The sequence below is a fragment of the Aotus nancymaae genome, unplaced genomic scaffold, assembly GCF_030222135.1.
Source record: "Aotus nancymaae isolate 86718 unplaced genomic scaffold, 86718_ANA_hifiasm-v0.15.2.pri h1tg000031l, whole genome shotgun sequence".
Classification (NCBI taxonomy): Eukaryota; Metazoa; Chordata; class Mammalia; order Primates; family Aotidae; genus Aotus; species Aotus nancymaae.
Genome location: NW_026988444.1, coordinates 4,445,757 through 4,465,259, shown reverse-complemented (window position 1 = coordinate 4,465,259; position 19,503 = coordinate 4,445,757). Strand labels below are relative to the sequence as shown.

Below are 19,503 nucleotides of genomic sequence, written 5' to 3'. Positions count from 1 at the left end.
CATGGAGTGATAGGAAGTGAGTTTGCTCCCAGGACTCTAACATCTTAGGAGAAGATGACAATCTGTCATGAATTGAATGCCGTGTGTGAAGTGGGAGGGAAATGCGTGTAGCGCCTCTGCTCTGCTGGGCACACCGCCAGGTACACAGGAAGCTTGCTTGGAAGTGCGCGGGCCGCCATGGCCAATGGGCCCTGTGTTGCAAAAGCAGTGGCCGGTGAGGCACGGACGGCGCGTTCCTGGTGGAGAACAGTCTGGGTCTGAAGGGTGTGTGTGCACGCGTGTCAGGGAGTGGGGAGAGAAATGATCGTATTTCTACTTTTTAATTCAAAAATAACTTTATTAAACAGAAGATAAGGGATTATAATTTAAAATTTTGGATAGCTGTGTTCTTACAAGTATGAGCATGTAAAACCTGGAAAATCGTTTATGGAAACATTTTAACCTCCTGGCTATCTGGAAAGTCGGCTGCCCTCTGGTTTGGTGCAGTGTTTGTCCTTTGTCAGGGAAGCAAGGGGAGGAGGTGGCGGGCACAGAACCATCTCCCCACTTTCCTATCCTCGAGAAGGAACTTCTGTGGGACATGAAAGCTCTTGGAGGAAACAGCTTCCTTTTCATTCTGCTCTGCCCCTTGTGCCTTTTGATTTTTCTCTTTAACTTTCTGCTAAAATCTAAGAAATGCTTTCAGGCAACATGCTGATGGAGGGGAAGTCAGAGGACTTGCTCCCACGGCGTGGGCTGTGTCTGTGGCGGCATGGGTGTCATCTGTGGTGCTGTGGCTTGTGAGTGCATTTGTGGGTGGCCAGTCCAGTCCTCTCAGTCCTGTCAGGTGGAGAGCATCCACCTCGAAGGGCGCTGATGGGGCCCGAAGGGCCAGGTGCCCCTGATGAGTCTCTTTACAGATGCGCTGGGTGCACGTGTAAGTTGATGCAGGTCTCGAGGTAAACCAGGTGTGGTGGGTGTGAGTGAGCCAGTCGTGTCCTCCCCCTTTGCTGTGGCCCCTGGCAGCAGGCTTCTGCTGGAACCCGACAGTCCACAGGCCACTGAAAATCATCCTTTCTGTCCAGGTCCCAGGGAGGAAGTGCCTCTTTTGTTGGCTGTGGACAGTGAGGCCCACACTGGTCAGGTGGCTCATGTGGCATCACGGGCTCCTGGGAGTGGATCCCGGCTTTGATGCTGGGTAGTCCCGCTCCCACACTCCCGGCCAGAATCCCGGAGCCACCATGGCAATTGTCATGTGGAAACCACAAGCTGGAAAGTCTGGAAGGGACAGAAATCCACATCCTGTCAGTGACATTAGCATAGTGAACCTCCAGCAGCAAATTGCTTCTCCTGGTGGTGGCTATATTTTTAGAAGATGGAAATAGAATGCAATACAAAGAAATCACTGTATATTTAGGAACTGAAGTTTCTGTTGTATAAAAAGGAATAATGATGAGATTGAGTTCATCCTGGTTTAGGGGAGGTTGTGCTGTGTGGAGTCTTTTCATACTGTGCATAACGGAAATGGAACGGTGATTTCCGCAGATGGTACACCTGCTTCTTTGAGGATCCGGAGAAGATGGTTTTGTTGGAGGGAGGGGTGTGCTGGAGGACTATTGAATGAAATAATAATGATGTGATTATCTTAAACGTACATTTATACCAGTGAATAATGAGCCTTGTGCAGCGTGTTCCAAAATACGTAGATTGGAGCGTCTCAAGCAAGAGCTAGGACTGCAGGGACCGCGTGGTTACAGCTGGGTCAGTGCGTGGAGAATGGAAAGCTTTTTATTTTTGTCTTATTTTTCATTTTTGGAGGCAGGTCTTGCTCTGTCACCCAGGCTATAGTGCAGTGATGTGATCTTGCTCAAGGGATCTCCTGCCTCAGCCGCCCGAATAGCTGGACAACAGGTGCAGGCCAGCACACTCAGCTGACTTTCGTATTGTTGGTAGGGACAGGGTCTCATTATGTTACCCAGGCTGGTCTCAAATTCCTGACGTCAAGCCATATTCCCGCCTCATTCCTCCTAAAGTGCTGGGATTACAGGTGTGAGCCACCACGCCTGGCTGCGAATGGAGATCTTTGCCCACGTCACCTACACCATCAGCAGCAGCAGCATTTGTGTGTCTCCCCCGACCTTCACTGTTTAGAGTAAAATTTTGTTTTAAAACATTTAGGAAATAGATATGAAAATAAAACTATGTGCTGTATATTACTAGGTAGCACCAAAATTAAGGCGAGTAAAACTTCTTGAAATCTTTTAAAGTCGAGGACATGGAAGCCACTCATGTTGAAAGGCCCGTCTCCACTCCATGTCATCCTCGAAGGGTGCTGACGGGGCCCACAGGGCCAGGTGCTGGCGGACGAGTCTCTTTCCAGATGTGCTGGCTGCACCTGTATGTTGATGCAGGTCTCGAGCTGAACCAGGTGTGGCAGGTGTGTGCGAACACACGTGGGCAGATGCCCGGTGTCTGTAGCAGGAGGATCCCACCGAGGGTGAGGGAAAACCACCCCCGAGTCCCATCTCTGGCAGCTCTTCTGCTGGGGAGGCCCGTGAGCCAGTCTGCTGTCCTCCTGCTTTGCTGTGGCCCCTGGCAGCGGGCTTCTGCTGGAACACGGCAGTCCATAGGGTGACAATCATCCTTTCTGTCCAGGTCCCAGGGAGGAAGTGCCTCTTCTGGCCCCTTCTCCTTGGAGAGGCCGAGGTGCCTCATTCCTCTAAAGGAGGCCTGAGGTCCGTGTCATGTCTGCCAGTGCACGCTGAACCCGTGGCAGCTTCTGGATGCTTCCAGGAGGATGGCCTGCCATGTGGACTAGTTCTGGATTTTGTACCCACTGCGTCTGCCCCAAGATGAGCTGCTGGAGGCTCGAGCCAGTGGCAGCCCCAGTGGCAGGAGGGCATGGGGAGCCGACTGCCTGGCGCTGGGCCATGTGGGGCTCTGGACCATCCGAGGCTCATGTCACATTTTCACAACCTGCAATTTTTTGTTCTTCCCTGTTCTGGTGAAGTGGTCTAGGGTCTCGGGGAGCCACCTGCAGGGTTGGAGACCTGGGAAGACACAATGATGTTATCACCTGGACGTCTTCTCTCGGTCCCCTGAGGGCCGGCTCTGTGACCCATCAGCTGGGTTCTCAGGACCTAACGTGACATCCAGAACACACCTGTCTCCTGGTGGTGCTTGTCGGAGACACGGACTGAAAGCAGGTGCTTTGTTTAACCAGGGAACGTCTGTGCATCATCACAGGAGACGCGGAGCAGGGTGCTCCCTGCGTGTTCCCTGCTCTTCTGACGGGAGAGGCTGCGGGGGCCGTCACGGAACATGCTCCGCGGGCAGCGGTGCGCCGGCTCCTTCCAGAGGCGGGACGCCCTGAAGCCGGCTTCCCTGTGGAGGGCGCGTCACAGTAGGAAGGAGCGCAGCTGTCGCGGGGTGAGAGGCGGCAGAACCGGTGTGCGGCAGCCAGCTGACACGTGGGACACGTTCTCACTGCTTACGCATATTTTGTGCACGTTCTTTCCTGAGTCAAAGTTTTGAGTGCAGTGTGTGTTGCTTAATATTAAGCTCCTCATTATTTTTTCTTTAGTAGCTCAGCTAAAGGAATGAATAATAATTTACAAGACTAGAGCCCCGCCCAGGCTGGGGCAGGATTTGGCTAGACAGATTCTGGGCAGCAGTAAAGGACGCTGCTGAAGTAGCTGCTGATGTAGGAAGTGGAGAACTTGAATTTGAAGCATTGACACAAATTCTGAATATTTTGGATTTTTTTTTTTCCTGAGAAAGTCACAAAGCAATGATTCAAAGGAGGTTTAGATGTAGTCTTTGCTCTCCAAAATGGTGAATGGCTCTCTTAAAATCAGCAGGTTCCATCAGATCTGCATTCTGGATTTCCAGCATGCTTTTCCCCATGCAAGCCTCTCTGTCTTTCCCTCCTCAGTGAGTGTGACACCCACACCAAGTCATCACAGTCCTGGTGATCCCTTTCCTCATCTGTCCCCTCCTCCCTGAGTGTGACACCTACACCGAGTCATCAGAGTCCTGGTGATCCCTTTCCCCATCTGTCCCCTCCTCCATGAGTGTGACACCCACACAGAGTCATCAGAGTCCTGGTGATCCCTTTCCTCATCTGTCCCCTCCTCCGTGAGTGTGACATACCTACACCGAGTCATCAGAGTCCTGGTGATCCCTTTCCTCATCTGTCCCCTCCTCCGTGAGTGTGACACCCCACACCGAGTCATCAGAGTCCTGGTGATCCCTTTCCCCATCTGTCCCCTCCTCCGTGAGTGTGACACCTACACCAAGTCATCAGAGTCCTGGGTGATCCCTTTCCCCATCTGTCCCCTCCTCCGTGAGTGTGACACCCACACAGAGTCATCAGAGTCCTGGGGGATCCCTTTCCTCATCTGTCCCCTCCTCCCTGAGTGTGACACACCTACACCGAGTCATCAGAGTCCTGGTGATCCCTTTCCCCATCTGTCCCCTCCTCCGTGAGTGTGACACCCACACAGAGTCATCAGAGTCCTGGGGGATCCCTTTCCTCATCTGTCCCCATCTCCGTGAGTGTGACACACCCACATAGAGTCATCAGAGTCCTGGGGGATCCCTTTCCTCATCTGTCCCCGTCTCCGTGAGTGTGACACACCCACACAGTCATCAGAGTCCTGGGGGATCCCTTTCCTCATCTGTCCCCTCCTCCGTGAGTGTGACACACCTACACCGAGTCATCAGAGTCCTAGGGGATCCCTTTCCCCATCTCTCACAATCGGACCACTCCCCTCACCTCCCGGGACCCAGGAATCTGCTCAGCTCTCCCTCGACCTCCCCCGCCTTCTGCAGCCCCTTCCCTGCCCTGGACAACACTCTGCACAGTGGCTGAAGTCGGAATGGAAGGTCCTCTCTGTGGCCTTATGACCTGCGGCCTCGTCTCCTCTGCCTGCCCCATGGAAACCCAGCAGGCTCGTCCCCCTCCCAGGCCTTGCCCTTGCTGTTGATGCCGCGTCCTGTGCACCTCCTTGGGATGGTTGACCCCACATGTCCCTCAGGTGTCTGCTCAAAACGCTGCCTCCTCTCGGGGCCTTCTCAGGTCACTTTGTCTGAAGGAGCAGCCCCGGCCTGTCCTGCCTGCATGGTGGTTGTTCCAGCACATGATCCCCACAGTCTGCTGATACTAATGTGACATCCCCTCTTCACCAGTGGAAGTTTCGTGTGCAGGGACTTAGAAGCCCGTGTCCCCAAAATTGCAACAGTTGCTTAATAGCTTGTTCGGCAAAACTTGAACGAATGAGCCAGCGATGTGATGTGACCTTGAAGCTTGAATGAGTCCGTGTGAGAGGCAGAACAAGAGTGGGGGGAGCTTGCTTTTGACTGTTGGTCCCAACCTTGATCAAGGTCGCCTTTATCATCTCCCCAGCTTCTGTAAAATGGGAACAGTGGTAGTGTGTCTGGCGGTTATTTCCCTGGCGAGTACCGTGAGGACCACTTCTCTGAATGAGACCCGGAGCTAAGTGCCTGAGCATCATAAGCGCCCGCTACCAGTTAGCTGCCGCTGTTTCTCATTTAGAATGTAAGCAGGATGCTCAGTTTAGTTCTAGCAAGAGGCGGTTTGGTTTAGAAAATGAAATATATTTTCAGTGAATTGAGGCAAATACCATCCGAGAAAGTGCTGGAGGAGTAAGCCTTTCAACCCCAGGGGTCTGTTGGCTGAAGTACCCTTGGAGCAGACTTTTGCTGGGTGAGGCCACCAGCCCGGCCGTCCCCTGGGCAGCTGCTGGTGGGGTCAGCCTGACTCGGCAGACCATCACCGAGGGCTGCGGGCGCTGGGGGACCCCCCAGCCTCACTCTCTCCCCATCTCTCTGGCCATTGACCACAGATTGGTCACTTCCGAAATGCCACCTTAAAGTTGGCGTCACAGGGTCCTTTTTCCACGCAGAAAATGAGCAGTGCTTGGAAGTCTGGTCTGTGGAGAGGAGAGTGTGTGGACCCACCCTCTGTTCTCCGCCTTGCCCTGGGGACAGATCTCGGCTTTGATGCTCCCGGCCAGCCGCGCAGTTAGTGTGCCTGCCTAGACTTTCTGCAAATAGCCACTTGGGCTTTATTGTTATGAACTAGTGACTCATTTTTCCTGAGCTGCTTGTTCACATGCACCTGTTCTCCAGTTCCCGCCACCTGACCACAGCACCTTTGGCGAGTGTGTGATGCTCCGAGGTGTGGAAAATGTTTTGGGAGAATGCTTCCGTTTACAAAATGGTTTTCGTTGCTGACTCACATTTCGTGAGCAGCTTGTGCAGATCAGATGCCCTGGTGGGGAGGGCGAGGGCCCCGTGTGCAGCACTGAAGCGAAGGTGACGCGGAGGGAGAAGGGCGTCTCCTGCCTCCACCTACTGTGCACCTCGTTCTTCATCTGTGTGAGTTTCGCTCCCACGTCAGCCTCATCTCCACTCGACGGGGAGGAGACGTTCACCCCAAACCCTGCAGGGCCGCCTCCCACACAGAGGGAGGGTAAGCCAGGTAGGAATTGCCGAATATCTGTTAGACTTCTTGGGAGTGAAGAGGTGTTCATTTAGCAAGTAGGATGCCCAAGGGGAGACAGCAGTGGGCACAGCGTGAAAACGCAGGCCTTTCAGTTAGCCCAGTGTGCGGGTGGCCGGGCAGCGAGGGAACGCGGTTATCCACGGGCGGACCGCACAGCCTGTCTGTCTCCAGCCCTGACCAGCAACGCGTCACCTTTCATCATTAACTTAGTTGAAGGGAACCTACCCAGAAAATGACTTTCCATTAGCCGTGGAGATGCTACGTGTGTGTTTTGCAGTGTTCCTGTTTAACGTCTGTTGGGTGTGGCTCCTCCCACTAGCTCTGGATCACCCAGCAGCTGCCAGACGGCTCTGGGGAGCCTGCACCGTGCACGCCAGGTGATCCTTCACGCTCCCTGCGCTGTACCGAGCGGCTGTGCAGTGACTCACCCCCGTGTGCCCTCTCCACTGGGCAGTGGACATCCTCCCAGGAGCAGACCGTCCAGAACAGGACAGTCCTCCCAATGCTGTTTTCAAAGACAGGCGAGGACATTTTCTCTTGATTTGCTAAATCACTTATGAATGCTTGAGCTGGCCACTTAGTAGGTAGGGGCAGCTGAGAGCTGGCTTTGTGTGGTCTTACTTAGGGAGGAGGCAGCATGGCCACGCCAGGCCCCGTGGCACTGTGTAGGTAGGGGCAGCTGAGAGCTGGCTTTGTGTGGTCTTACTTAGGGAGGAGGCAGCGTGGCCACGCCAGGCCCCGTGGAACTGTGTAGGAGAGGCCCTGAGACTGCCTCCAGCAAACACTGTTCTCTGGCTGTGGGGATAGGACAGCCCTGTTCGGCCCCTGGGTAGCCCCCTTTCCAATTCCCGACACTGCTCCTTGTGCCATGGCTCATGGCGCCCCTGTGCTTCTCCCTCTGCCACACCTCCAGGGTGCGTGGATTGTTTTGCAAACAGGAGGGTGAGGCGGCGTTTTTCCACTGCCACATGTTCCCTGGGAAAATCCTCGAGTAACCTGCTGTTCCCTTTCCTCCCTGGCTCACTCCTGCCCATGTTCGCCTCTCCACCGGGCTCTGTCTGCCTCTGAATCTGCATGTCCGGCTGGCTCAGTTTGACCTTTTGTCCCGTCATCCGACTAAGCTGCAGGTGTTAGCAAGCCGGGCTGGGCACATGAGAGCAGCCAGGTGTCCCCCTGCGGTCTCCTCTGTCCCCCTACCCAGGCCTCCTCTTCCCCTTCTGCGGTCTCCTCTGTCCCCCCCACAGACTCCTGTCCCTCTGTGGTCTCCTTTGGCCCATGTCTGGGCAGCCGCTGGCACCAGGCAGGCCCCATGGCAGGACCAGACACAGGCAGCCGGGGTGGGTCCCTGGTTCTGCTGGGCTGGGGCCAGGCCGCTGTGTCACTCACTCTCACGTTCCCAGACGCTCAGGGCCTGCTCGCTGAGCTATGAACCAGATGTGTGTGGCTACTTGAACACACAGGGGCTGGGAACACACTGAAGACTGGCGGGATATTTGAGAAGGAACAAGCTAGGTAGATGACCTAGCAGGTGCTCAGAGAAGACAGACTGTTGAGTAGACGGTGGGGGCGGGCTTGTCTTTATTCTTGGCATCTCTAGAAAAACTGTTATGAAAAGTTTCGAACACATATGAAAGGAAGGAGACCAGTGCATGGAGTGAGGGCTCACAGCCGCCGCCCTCAGGAAATCCCCGGGGCTCTCCACCGTGACCACTTCGTCTCCCCACACCTTTGTTTTCTGGAGAATTTAAAACCCATCTCAAAGGCCACAGCACCATCCCTTAAATACTTGAATGTGTATTTCTGCCAGATCTAACCCCGTTGTAGCACTCAACAGGACAAATCATGGTCCCTAAACCTCACCTTATGCCAAGTGATGGTTAATGTTTACTGGTTGTCTTAAAAACTGTCTTTACAGCCAGTTGTTCAAATCCAGACCAAAACATCGGCACAGGCGGGCATATCTGGAATCCCCTGCCCCATCTCCACCTCACTGAGTCCTTTGTCCTGGGATTTGCTGTTTCGAGACCTGACTGCTTATACCCAGCCCAGTGTCCTTCAGCAGTTCCACAGACCCGCACTTCCTGTAAGCCCGCAGCTGCGGCCAGTTGTGATTCTTAGTGGAGAGACAGCAGGCATACTTCTTAGGTTATCCTTGACATTTTAAAAGACTGCCTGATTACCCTGAAGGAAAAATATTGCTTAGGGAAAGAATCTTTTTCCATTTTCATTTTCTCTAATAAATACACATAAACTATGTTGGCATGCCTGAGGAGCTCACAGCACTTACTCATTAAAGTTTAATTTCTATTAATGGGCAGAGGCAAGCACTGTTATGGAACTTTGGTAATTTTCAGTAACCTGCACAGTGGGGAAAGCAGAATCTAGTGACCTGGGATGCTCAAGGCCCTCAGCAGAAGCCCCCAGGGAGGCCCGGGTGGGTGGGTGCAAGTTTATGGAGCATCAAGCCTGTGCCTTGTATCCACCAGACCCAGGTGTAGTGCCAGGGTGTGGGCTGCACAGTGGAGGGAGGATGGGCTGACGGTAGGGCCGGGGGCTGCTGGCGTCACCCACAAAGCAGGAGGTTGAGCTGGGAGGAGGCCAGAGCAGGTGCAGGTCCTGCTTGGGGCAGCACATGGTGGAGACCCCTCTGGGGGCTCACGTCAGGGGAAGGACCTAGGGGGAGTCTGAGTATTTGGCTGACCTTATAGATCATTTTGTCTCCAAGCCATGACATCTCAGTCCACTGAGCTCCCTTTTATAATTTAATTGAGTAAGGGCATCAAAGTGCCAGTAAAATGCTGCCGCTGAGCACACAGGTTAGAGCCCCGAGAGGACGGCATAGGGGCCCCAAACCCAACAGATACCTGCTTCACTCCACACTGACTCACGGGTTAGAGCCCGAGAGGACGGCATAGGGGCCCCAAACCCAACAGATACCTGCTTCACTCCACACTGACTCACGGGTTAGAGCCCGAGAGGACGGCATAGGGGCCCTAAACCCAAATAGATACCTGCTTCACTCCACACTGACTCACGGGTTAGAGCCCCGAGAGGACGGCATAGGGGCCCCAAACCCAACAGATACCTGCTTCACTCCACACTGACTCACGGGTTAGAGCCCCGAGAGGACAGCATAGGGGCCCCAAACCCAGATAGATACCCGCTTCACTCCACACTGACTCACGGGTTAGAGCCCGAGAGGACGGCATAGGGACCCCAAACCCAAATAGATACCCGCTTCACTCCACACTGACTCACGGGTTAGAGCCCGAGAGGACGGCATAGGGGCCCCAAACCCAATAGATACCTGCTTCACTCCACACTGACTCACGGGTTAGAGCCCCGAGAGGACGGCATAGGGGCCCCAAACCCAACAGATACCTGCTTCACTCCACACGGACTCACAGGTTAGAGCCCCGAGAGGACGGCATAGGGGCCCCAAACCCAATAGATACCCGCTTCACTCCACACGGACTCACGGGTGTGCGAAGGGGAGGTTTGTGAGTGTGCACTGCACCATGCCCTCCCAGAGATGCAGGTCTTGGTGGGGCACGTGAGCCAGGAGCAGGACTTTCTCACATACACCTGCCAGTTTGCTGCAGCCCGAGAGGCTGTTTTCCTCATGGCCAGTCCTCCCAGCAGAGGCATTTTCCTTCCCTCTTTATTCAGGCAAAAGACAAGTTATTTTGCCCCAGCCAATAGAGCCAAGTGGTTTCTTTTGTCTTTGTTCTAAGGCTAAGCTCTTTCTTTAAACCTTGGGAATTCTGCTATTGCCCATGAAGTTAGGTTTGAAGGTATCTGGGCTCCCCTGGTCTGACGTCAGCCCTTGCCAGGGTGTTCACGTGGCTGGGTCCCTGAAGTCCCAGTGAGGCCCTGGGACAAACCCCCGTAGAGACACATTCTGTAAAATACCCAAGTGGGATTGCTCGAAGCTGTCAAGGTCATCGAAAACAAGGAAGGTCTGAGACACTGTCACAGCCAAGAGAGGCAGGATCCCGGATGGGTGTCGGGACAGAGAACGGATACCGGGAAAAGCGGAGGAGATCTGAATCAAGTGCAGGCTTTTACGATCCCTAAGCATGGCGTGCCAGTGTAAGATGTTAATGATGGGGATGGGGGGGCAGAGCTTATGGCATCTCTCTACTATCTTTGATTTTCCTGTCAACTCATGGCTGTTCTAAAACAAAACCTTTGTTTGAAAAGTAGGAAAAGACGGGGAGATTGGCTGCAATGAGGACCGAGTAGTTACTGTTTCCCAGCAGCCCTGAGCTTCCATCGTCGTGTCTGAAAAGCAGCTCGGTTAGCACAGGGAGGTGTGCATACGACTCTTGGGTCAGAGCCGTTTCGGTGTTTTCGTCAATGTCAGCAGTCCCCCACCAGACACACTTCAGAATGTTCATCCATCCAGTTCTCCTTTTGTGCTCATAACAAAATCCTGAAGTGTGGCTCTAAGGCTGACATGTGGGCCTGAGGTCTCTGAGTCTTCAGAGTCAAGCGTGGGAAAGAGTGTCGTATACCCCAGGTCCCCAGGTGCGCCAGGCTGTTGCCACTTTACTCCCTGGGCCTGACCACTCTGGTTTATCACAGGAATGCGAAGCTAGTTTGACGTGGGAAAAAGAGTTTTACCATGTTATCAGATGGAAGGGGAAATTATTCAATAACCTGAATTGATGCAGAAAAGTTTCATACAGCTAAGCAAACATACATGATTTAAAAATACGTCCTGGCAAACTGGGAGTAGGCTGGAGCTTCCTTAATCTGACGGTTACCTGTCGGACACCGGCAGCAAGCAGTACCCTTTCCAATAAAACACGGGAACGTGCTTTGTAAGATCAGAAACAAGACCAAGCTGCCTTTCATCACCGTTCTTTTCAGTACTGCACCATGGGACTGAGCCAGCAGACTAAGGAAGAAGAGGCGTGAGGTCTGGAAGGTGGAAACAAAACTGCCATTATTTATAAGCGACATGATTCTGTATGTAGAAAATACGGAATAACTACAGAAATATGATTGGAATGAATATTCTACAATACAGAACCAATATGTAAAAATTAATTGTATTTCCATATGCAAGCAAGCAGAAATTGAAATGGATATATCAAATAACTAGTAATAAATCTAAAGATGTTCAAGACCTCTACATTGAAAATTCTGAAACATTTCTGAGAGAAATGAAACAAGGTGATAGCCCATGTTCATGGACTGAAAGATGCAATACTGTAAATATTATCTTCTCCCCAAAAGATAGATGCAGTCCTGTCCCAGCCACAGTTTTTTCCTCCCTTCCTTCCTTGCCTTCCCTTCCTCCCCTCCTTCCTCCCTTCCTTCCTTCCTTCCACTTCCTTCCTTCTCCCTTCCTTCCTTCTCCCTTCCTTCATTCTCCTTCCTCCCTTCCTCCCTTCCTTCTTCCCTTCCTTCCTCCCTTCCTTCCTTCCCCTTCCTTCCTTCTCCCTTCTTTCCTTCCCCTTCCTTCCTTGCCCTCCCTATCTCCCTTCCTTCCTCCTTTCCTTCCTTCCTTCTCCCTTCCTTCCTTCTCCCTTCCTTCCTCCCTTCCTTCCTTCCTTCCCCTTCCTTCCTTCTCCCTTCCTTCATTCTCCTTCCTCCCTTCCTTCCTTCCCCTTCCTTCTCCCTTCCTTCCTTCATTCTCCTTCCTCCCTTCCTTCCTTCTCCTTCCTTCCTTCCCCTTCCTTCCTTCCCCTTCCTTCCTTCCTTCCTTCTCCCTTCCTTCCTTCTCCCTTCCTTCCTCCCTTCCTTCCTTCTCCCTTCCTTCCTCCCTTCCTTCCTTCCTTCCCCCCCTTCCTTCCTTCCTTCCTTCTCCCTTCCTTCCTCCCTTCCTTCCTTCCTTCCCCTTCCTTCCTTCCTTCCTTCTCCCTTCCTTCATTCTCCTTCCTCCCTTCCTTCCTTCCCCTTCCTTCTCCCTTCCTTCCTTCATTCTCCTTCCTCCCTTCCTTCCTTCCTCCCTTCCATCCTTCCTTCCCCTTCCTTCCTTCCTTCTCCTTTCCTTCCTTCTCCCTTCCTTCATTCTCCTTCCTCCCTTTCTCCCTTCCTTCCTCCCTTCCTTCCTCCCTCCCTCCCTCCCTTTCTTCCTTCCTTCCTTCCCCTTCCTTCCTTCTCCCTTCCTTCCTTCTTTCTCCTTCCTTCCTTTCTTCCTTCCTTCCTTCCCTCCCTCCCTCCTCCCTCCTTCCTTCCTTTTTGGTGGACCTTGACAAGTTAATTTTAAAATTTATGAGGCAGAGTAAAGGGCCACTTTTGTCTAAGATGATCTGAAGAAAAAAGTAGGTTTCTTTTTGCCTTGCCAATATTAAGAATTATTGTACAGTTTTGGTGGTGAAGACAGTGTGATTATTGGCAAAGCCAGAAGCAAGTTGGCCAGTAGGACTGAGATCTGGCTTCTGAGGACACGAATGCTGCTGATCCGTGGTGAAAGGTAAGATCTGTTAGCAACACTGAGGGCACGTTTGGCTGTTCTCACAGGAAAACCTACCCCAAACCCCTGCCTCACAGCGTATACAAACGTCTGTGCCAGTAGATGAGAGACTTAGGTATAAAAGGGAACACTGCAAAGTTACAGGGTAAAAATATGTTAAAATATCTGTGCAGCCTCCAGGAAGAGAAGAATTTCTTGAACCCAACATAAAAGCATAAGTTTTAAAAGATGGAGAAATAGGACCTTTGAGAGGGTGTCTGCAGCATTTAACTGACAGAGGATTAATGTTCAGAATTTTTAAATAATTCCTCTGACTCAGTAAGAAAAAGACAACCCAACTGGGGGAAAAAAGGGTCAAAAACACATGAATCCAAAATAGCAAAAAAAAAAAAAAAAAGCCCATAAACATGTAAAAAGACGATCAGTGTTTGGTCATCCGGAAAAGGTAAACGAAACCTCCCAGACACACCCTTTCACCCTGACCCGGGCAGGACCAGGTGGTCCCAGGCAGGACGCTGCTTCCCAAGGACGGAAACCCCAGCTCCTCCCCGCTCCCTTCCGCTTCCAGTCCAGGAGCCTGTGTGTGGGGCTTCCGTGTGCTGCCTTCACTGGCCCAAGATACCGCCCTTGTTGTGTGCCAGCGCTGTGGCGTGGAACCCCCGGTGAAGGGCACTGGTGTTTGTGGGTTCCTGTTTGCTTAAGGTCCAGCGTCACACCAGGCGCTGGTTTAGTTGAGACCAACCTGGGTTCCGGCTGGTGCTCACTCCATGATCCTGTCAAACTGCACAGCCCTTTAGGGCCATTTCCCCAAGTGTGAAGTGAGGGGCCTGGGCCATCCGGGTGAAAGTAAGGTTCCTTTGGCTCCGGAAGGCCAGGTTTCTGGTTAGACACACCTGCCTGTCTCACACGAGGTGGATTCTGAAAAGCAGAAGCACTGTCTGTCCTATCCCTACTCCTCCCGTGGGCAGACTCCGAGCCTCACCCAATGCTCAGTTCATGCTGGGTCCTGTTGGCTTGAAAGGGACTCCTCACAAGCGTGACACGGACACCGCAGTGGACTGTGGACGCGTTGAGCGCATGGGGCATGTCACGTGCTGTTGAGGACGCGGAGGTACCCGTGCTCCCAGCTTCCCTCTGAGCGTGCGCCTGGTTAAATGCCATTTGAGGACACTCAGTATCATCCTGTCCAGCGGGGTTTCCAAAAATAGATTCTCAAGCGGAAGCAGATAAGGGGGAACCCGCTTGCAGTAGGTGTGTGATGAGGAAGTGGTACTTTGATTCCCATCTTAATTATTTTCCTGCTTTTAAGCGTTAGGTTCTTAGCACTGCTTTCTCCTCAGCCTGAGGCAGATAAATATGGAAATTCCACCTCTCATCACTAATTTCATTTTAACTCACTCTGGAATATGGTGTCTGAAAAGGCACGGTGTTAAGAATATTCTGTGCACACTGACGGATGCCGTCACGCGTTCCAGCTGGCTGTGTCCCGCAGCTTGTCCGTTTCACCCTGGTGACGGGTGTTCTTTGCCCCATTGGCTGTGCTTTGTTGAGGTCCGTTCCAAAGCTGGCTCCCAGACCTGCTGGCCGCTGCACCTTTAAAGTGCAGTCTCACTGCCTCTGCTCTGACCCAGGATCTGGTTCCACCAGCCACCTCTGTCAAAACACCTTTAGTGTCTGGCTTCTCAGTCATGGCTACTGCCCTGCACGCCCCCCTTTCATAATGAGGGACGTGGCACTGGCCATACTCCCCAGGTGGATGACCGGGGATAGCTCAGCCGGGATCTTGTCTTAAAGAGGCTGTGGCCATGCTTCCAGCTACCTGGGGTTCATGGTGCCTCCACATGTGGGGTGGGCATCTGGCACTGAGACCCACGTCTGTGCCGCCTTCTCCCAGGCCCCGTGTGCTTGAGACATGCCTGCTGTTTTCCGACAGTTCCACATGGCTGCCCCTTTCCTTGAGAGCCGTTGCTTCCTATTAACCCAGTGCCACATCGGAACGGTTTCCCTTCAAGCATTTCCATGTCATTCTGCAAAGATGCGAACATGGCAGTGTTGGGGGTTTGAATTTACAGGCTGTTACGGTGCCAGCCAGGCCCAGTGGCACACAGCGAGAACAAGCATCATCCCCGTGTGGTGGAAGAAAAAAACCTGTCTGGTCTTTGTCCTCGTTTCTGGCAGGGAGCTCTTAGGATCCTGGGAACTTCCTGAGTGTCAAGAGAGCCTCTCATTATTCCTAAGGAAGTGCTGCTCATGGGCTTCTGAGATCATGCTAAGGAGATTGCTTAGGGCAGGACCCCTGGGTAGCCTTGGGATGGGGCCAGTCACCAGGACCCAGAGGCAAGTGGGGCAGAATGTTCAGCCACACCTGCTGACCTCGGTGGTGCTGAAACAGAGCCCAGGCACTCGGGCCCCTCCCGGCCCTGCCTGCACGTTGCTGTTTATTTGCATCCTTTACAATAAATCCGTCAACATGGTAAAGTGTTTTTTCTGAGTTTTGTGAGCCCTTCTAGCAAATTGTAGAACCTGAGAGGGGCTTGTGGGAACCCCTGGTTTACAGCCGATCTTCAGAAGTCCAGGACTTGTGTGTGAAATGGGGGCCGCCTGTGGGCCTGAGCCCCTAGGCTGTGGTGTGTGTGCTAGCTCCGGGCAGTTAGTGACAGAGTGGAACTGGGTCACTGGACGCCCAGTTGGTACCACTTGGCTGGTGTCAGAACCACCCTGCCCATCAGTGGACAGGACTGGACACGTTAAGTTCATGGTCTGGTTTACGCGGGAAATCCACGTGCCCTTAGTGAACGGCATTCTCCTTGGTGTGCCCGCTAGTGCGAGTGTGTGATCAGTGTCTTCTTGAAGGGTAAGTGGGACACGGCCCAGCCCAGCGCCCAGAGAGGTAGGTGAGCCAACACCCACTGAGCTGCACCGTGACCTGAAACACGACTGACGCTTGTGGTTACGGGAACACTGCAGTATGGTGACTTACAAGTCGAATTGGTTGCACTGAGATCTGATGTGTCTTCCTGCTTCAGTGTAGTACAAGTAACCTGTAATTAGGCCTCATTTATGAACTTGGTGCCAGAGGGAATCCCCTTTCAGGCTTGGGCATAAGCGGCTCACTTCCAGACTCAAGAAGGAGCTTTGCGTGAGCCGGACTCTGGCCCCACTGCTGCTGCTAACCACCAGGAGGCTTCGTGGTTTCCAGACTTGTGGTTCCAGGGCTTTTACTGAGATGGAAGCTACGGAGGGGCATTGAGCTGACCACGGCGGGGCAGTTCTTGCAGGAGCTGTTGCAGAGCCCTGAACAGGGCGGTTCCCCCCCACTCCGAGTACCCTGCTCCCGCCCTTCCCATTGGAAGACTACAGCTACATTCAGATCTTCCAAAGTGCCTTCTGCTGTTTCTGAAAATATTTATAGTGGGATTTGGGTTAAATATATATACACACACAATGAGCATTTATTTATTTTTAGGAAAAAAGGCTTGCAAGGTACTTCCCATCACTACCTGGGACGTCTTTCTGAGTTGCAGTGAAGGTTCTCTCGAGGCGTGGCGTTAAGTTTACAGTCTGGGGTCCAGGCCATCCCCTCGGCTGTCGTGTTCTTTGAGAAAGCCCTGGAATGTGTGAAGGCTTGGGACGATTGCTCAGGTCTGGTGGTTGCTTCTAAGGTGTAACCGTGATCTGCCAGCCTTTCTCCCGCCCCTAGATATGCCCAGTGTCTGACTTCTGTTTCAAAACCTTTAGAGCTGCCGCTTGGGAGGAGCTGCTGCTTGGTTGGAGAGGTACCCGTGGTGTTTGGTTGTTGTCTTAATTTTAATTTTTATTTCTGGCCCCCACGTTTGGTCTCTGCATTGCCCAAGAGCAGCCTCGCCTGTGAGCTCCCGCAGTCCACGCTGGCCTCACACGTTCCAGCTCTAGCGTAGGATGGCTTCCGATCCCAAGAGCGTGCTCTCCAGTCTCCAGGGCCATTGTTTCCGCCCTTGGATATGGAACATCTCTAAGGACTGGCAGGGCTTGGCTCTGCTGGGAATTATCTACTTTAGATAAAAAGTGGACTTTTTTTGGCAGTCATTTGACCTGATGTGAGTTTTTGTCATGTTTGAAAACTTCTTTCTGCAGAATTCCATGGCCGCCCTGTGAAGCTGGTGCTCTCTTCCTTCACTGAGTAAGGAAAGTGAGCTCCGCGTGCAAGTCTGTGATGAGATGCACATCATTGCAGGGCGTTTGACACCACTTGCCAGAAGCTAATTTTAAAAGAAAAGTGTGATTCCTGGAAATCTTGCCAGAGTTTTCTTTCCTTTCTGCTTGGGAGAATATAGAAAAATCCCAGGCAGTCTAAATGCAGCCTGCGCCAGGTTTAGGTGGTGGGTGGGCTCCAGTCTCATCTTTGCAGTGAGCTGGAATGGATAGAAGCAGCTCCCGAATGCAGTCTGAAAGTGGATTTTAAAGAAAGGACTCTGTACCTTGAGAACACCTGGCGAAGCGTTCTCCATGCTTGTTTGCAGCTGCAGGTGCCGTGGCTCGCCTTCTTCCCTGCCTGCACACCGGGCGGGTTTGGAGTGCTCCTTGGGCTGCGCTTCTGTGAGCGTCCAGACTGTTTGTCACTATCTGGGAAGAGGAAGAGCTGCTCTTCTCTTTTGATTATCTTAATGCTTGTGGTCTGCAGAAAAGCCGACTTCTGATCAGCACGAGTGGTTGCTAAACAAAAGTCAACCCAAATTGCTAAGCCAGTGACTCCTAGGCCAGAAGCAGGCATTTGCTGTATCTCAGTAGGAGGTATTTTGGTTGTTCTACAAAGGAGCTTTGATTTTCTTTGGCAAATACAAATAACCTGTGACGAAACAGAAAGTGTCCCCCTTTAAAAGTCGGAAGGGCGCACGCATTTTCATTGTTTGGGGAGTCACTCCCTGCAGACTGCCAGCGTAAAGTATTTTGGCTGAAATGCACGCAGTTTCTCAAGCCAGTGCCTTCTCTGTTCTCCAGATGGACTTTCTGGCCGAGACCAGCCAGTGGAGCTGCTGAATCCTGCCCGTGTGAACCACATGCCCAGCACGGGTAAGTCTGCCCGCCCCTGCCCCGTCCCGCTGGCCCTGCGCAGAGCCAAAGAAGTGTTCAGAGACTCTGGCTTGTTGGAGGAGTGCGGAGAAGGCGAGTGGGGAGGTGTGGGTTTTCAGGTTCTCTGAATTTGGGTGCTCTTCCCTGTGGTAAAAGAGGACATACTTTTTGGAAATGAAATGGCTCCATGCCTTGCAGTGACAGAGAAATGCTGATTTGTTTTTTTTTCTCTCTGGTGCTAAAGGATGTGTTTTCCCCAAAGGCACCAGCTGCTTGGTTTAGGTGTAACCCCTGGCCCTGATCCCCATGAGGGCCTGTGGGAGAGAGCTCTGAGCTTGCAGTGGGCCGGGCTGGGTCCCACTGGCCACGGGACCGTGGGTAGACCACGCCTTGTCTGTGGCCACCAGCTTTTGTTGGCTAAATGAATCAGTGACATCATCTGTCTTCCAAGTACCTTGCAGTTCTTTAACAAAAAAAGCATCAGTGGTGATCAGAAATATTTCATTCCATAGGTAATTTTTATTTATTTATGTATTTCTTTATTTTGAGACAGAGTCTCACTCTGTCGCCCAGGCTGGAGTGCCGTGGCACGATTTCGGCTCACTGCAACCTCATCTCCTGGATTCAAGCAAGTCTCCTACCTCAGCCTCCCAGGTAGCTGGGATTACAGGGGTGCGCCACCATGCCCAGCTAATTTTTTGTATTTTTGGTAGAGACAAGGTTTCACTATATTGGCCAGGCTGGTCTTGAACTCCTGACCTCAAGTGATCTGCCCTCCTCGACTTCCCAAAGTGTTGAGATTACAGGCTTGAGCCACTTCGCTCAGCCTCATAGGTAACATTTTAAAGTGCTCCAAGTCTATAGGCCAAGGAAACAGATTTTTTCCCCTTTTCTTTTTCTGTAAAACCCCTGTTCCCATGTAGAATCCTCCAGGGTTGAAACTCCTTGTGAGGGTACCATTCTTCCCAGCCATGCCGCCTTGCCCAGAATAAAATCCGAGCCTCCTGAAGGCGTGGGGCTGAGGGAAATGGTGTCCCGTTCCACACGTGTCCTGCAGGACCTTGCGGGGACTGCACCCTGAGGCCTGGGTCTCTGGTCTTGGCTCTGCTGTGCCCTCCTTGACAGGCAGCCCTTGCTGCCACCTGCACCACCTGTGCCCTCCAGTGCCCCAGTGAGACCCACCCATCACTCCTGAAAAGAAGTTGAAGCCAGCTGAAGCCAGGCCGGGCATTTCCAAGAAGAGTTGTCCTTCTTTGCCTTGTGATTCTCCCAGGTTGGCCAGGTTTTCTGTCATTTTCCAAACCCGGAGTTCCGGAGGTGTCTTTGCCCTGCTTCCAGAAGGCTCTCTGTGTCTGTGGTGTATGGTGCCCTGGCCTCTTTGGGGATGCTTAGGGGGGCTCCTTTCTGCCTGTTTTCACACCTTGATTTTATTCTGCATTATTACTGATCAGGCAGCTTGTTTTTCACCGCAGCACACTAGGGTCTGGGGGAGCGGTGGGGAGCTTTACATCCTACATGA

General features: G+C 52.6%; 1 protein-coding gene across 4 annotated transcripts in view; it reads left to right on the top strand.

The window, feature by feature from the left end:
* The window catches only part of HDAC4 (histone deacetylase 4), a 355,366-nt gene that overhangs the window by 140,960 nt on the left and 194,903 nt on the right, over positions 1-19,503 (top strand). For all 4 annotated transcript variants that reach the window (XM_064383397.1, XM_064383398.1, XM_064383400.1 and 1 more), the window contains one exon: positions 17,913-17,984. In XM_064383397.1, coding sequence (XP_064239467.1) covers positions 17,913-17,984 — 72 coding nt within the window. The remainder of the gene's footprint in view (positions 1-17,912; positions 17,985-19,503) is intronic.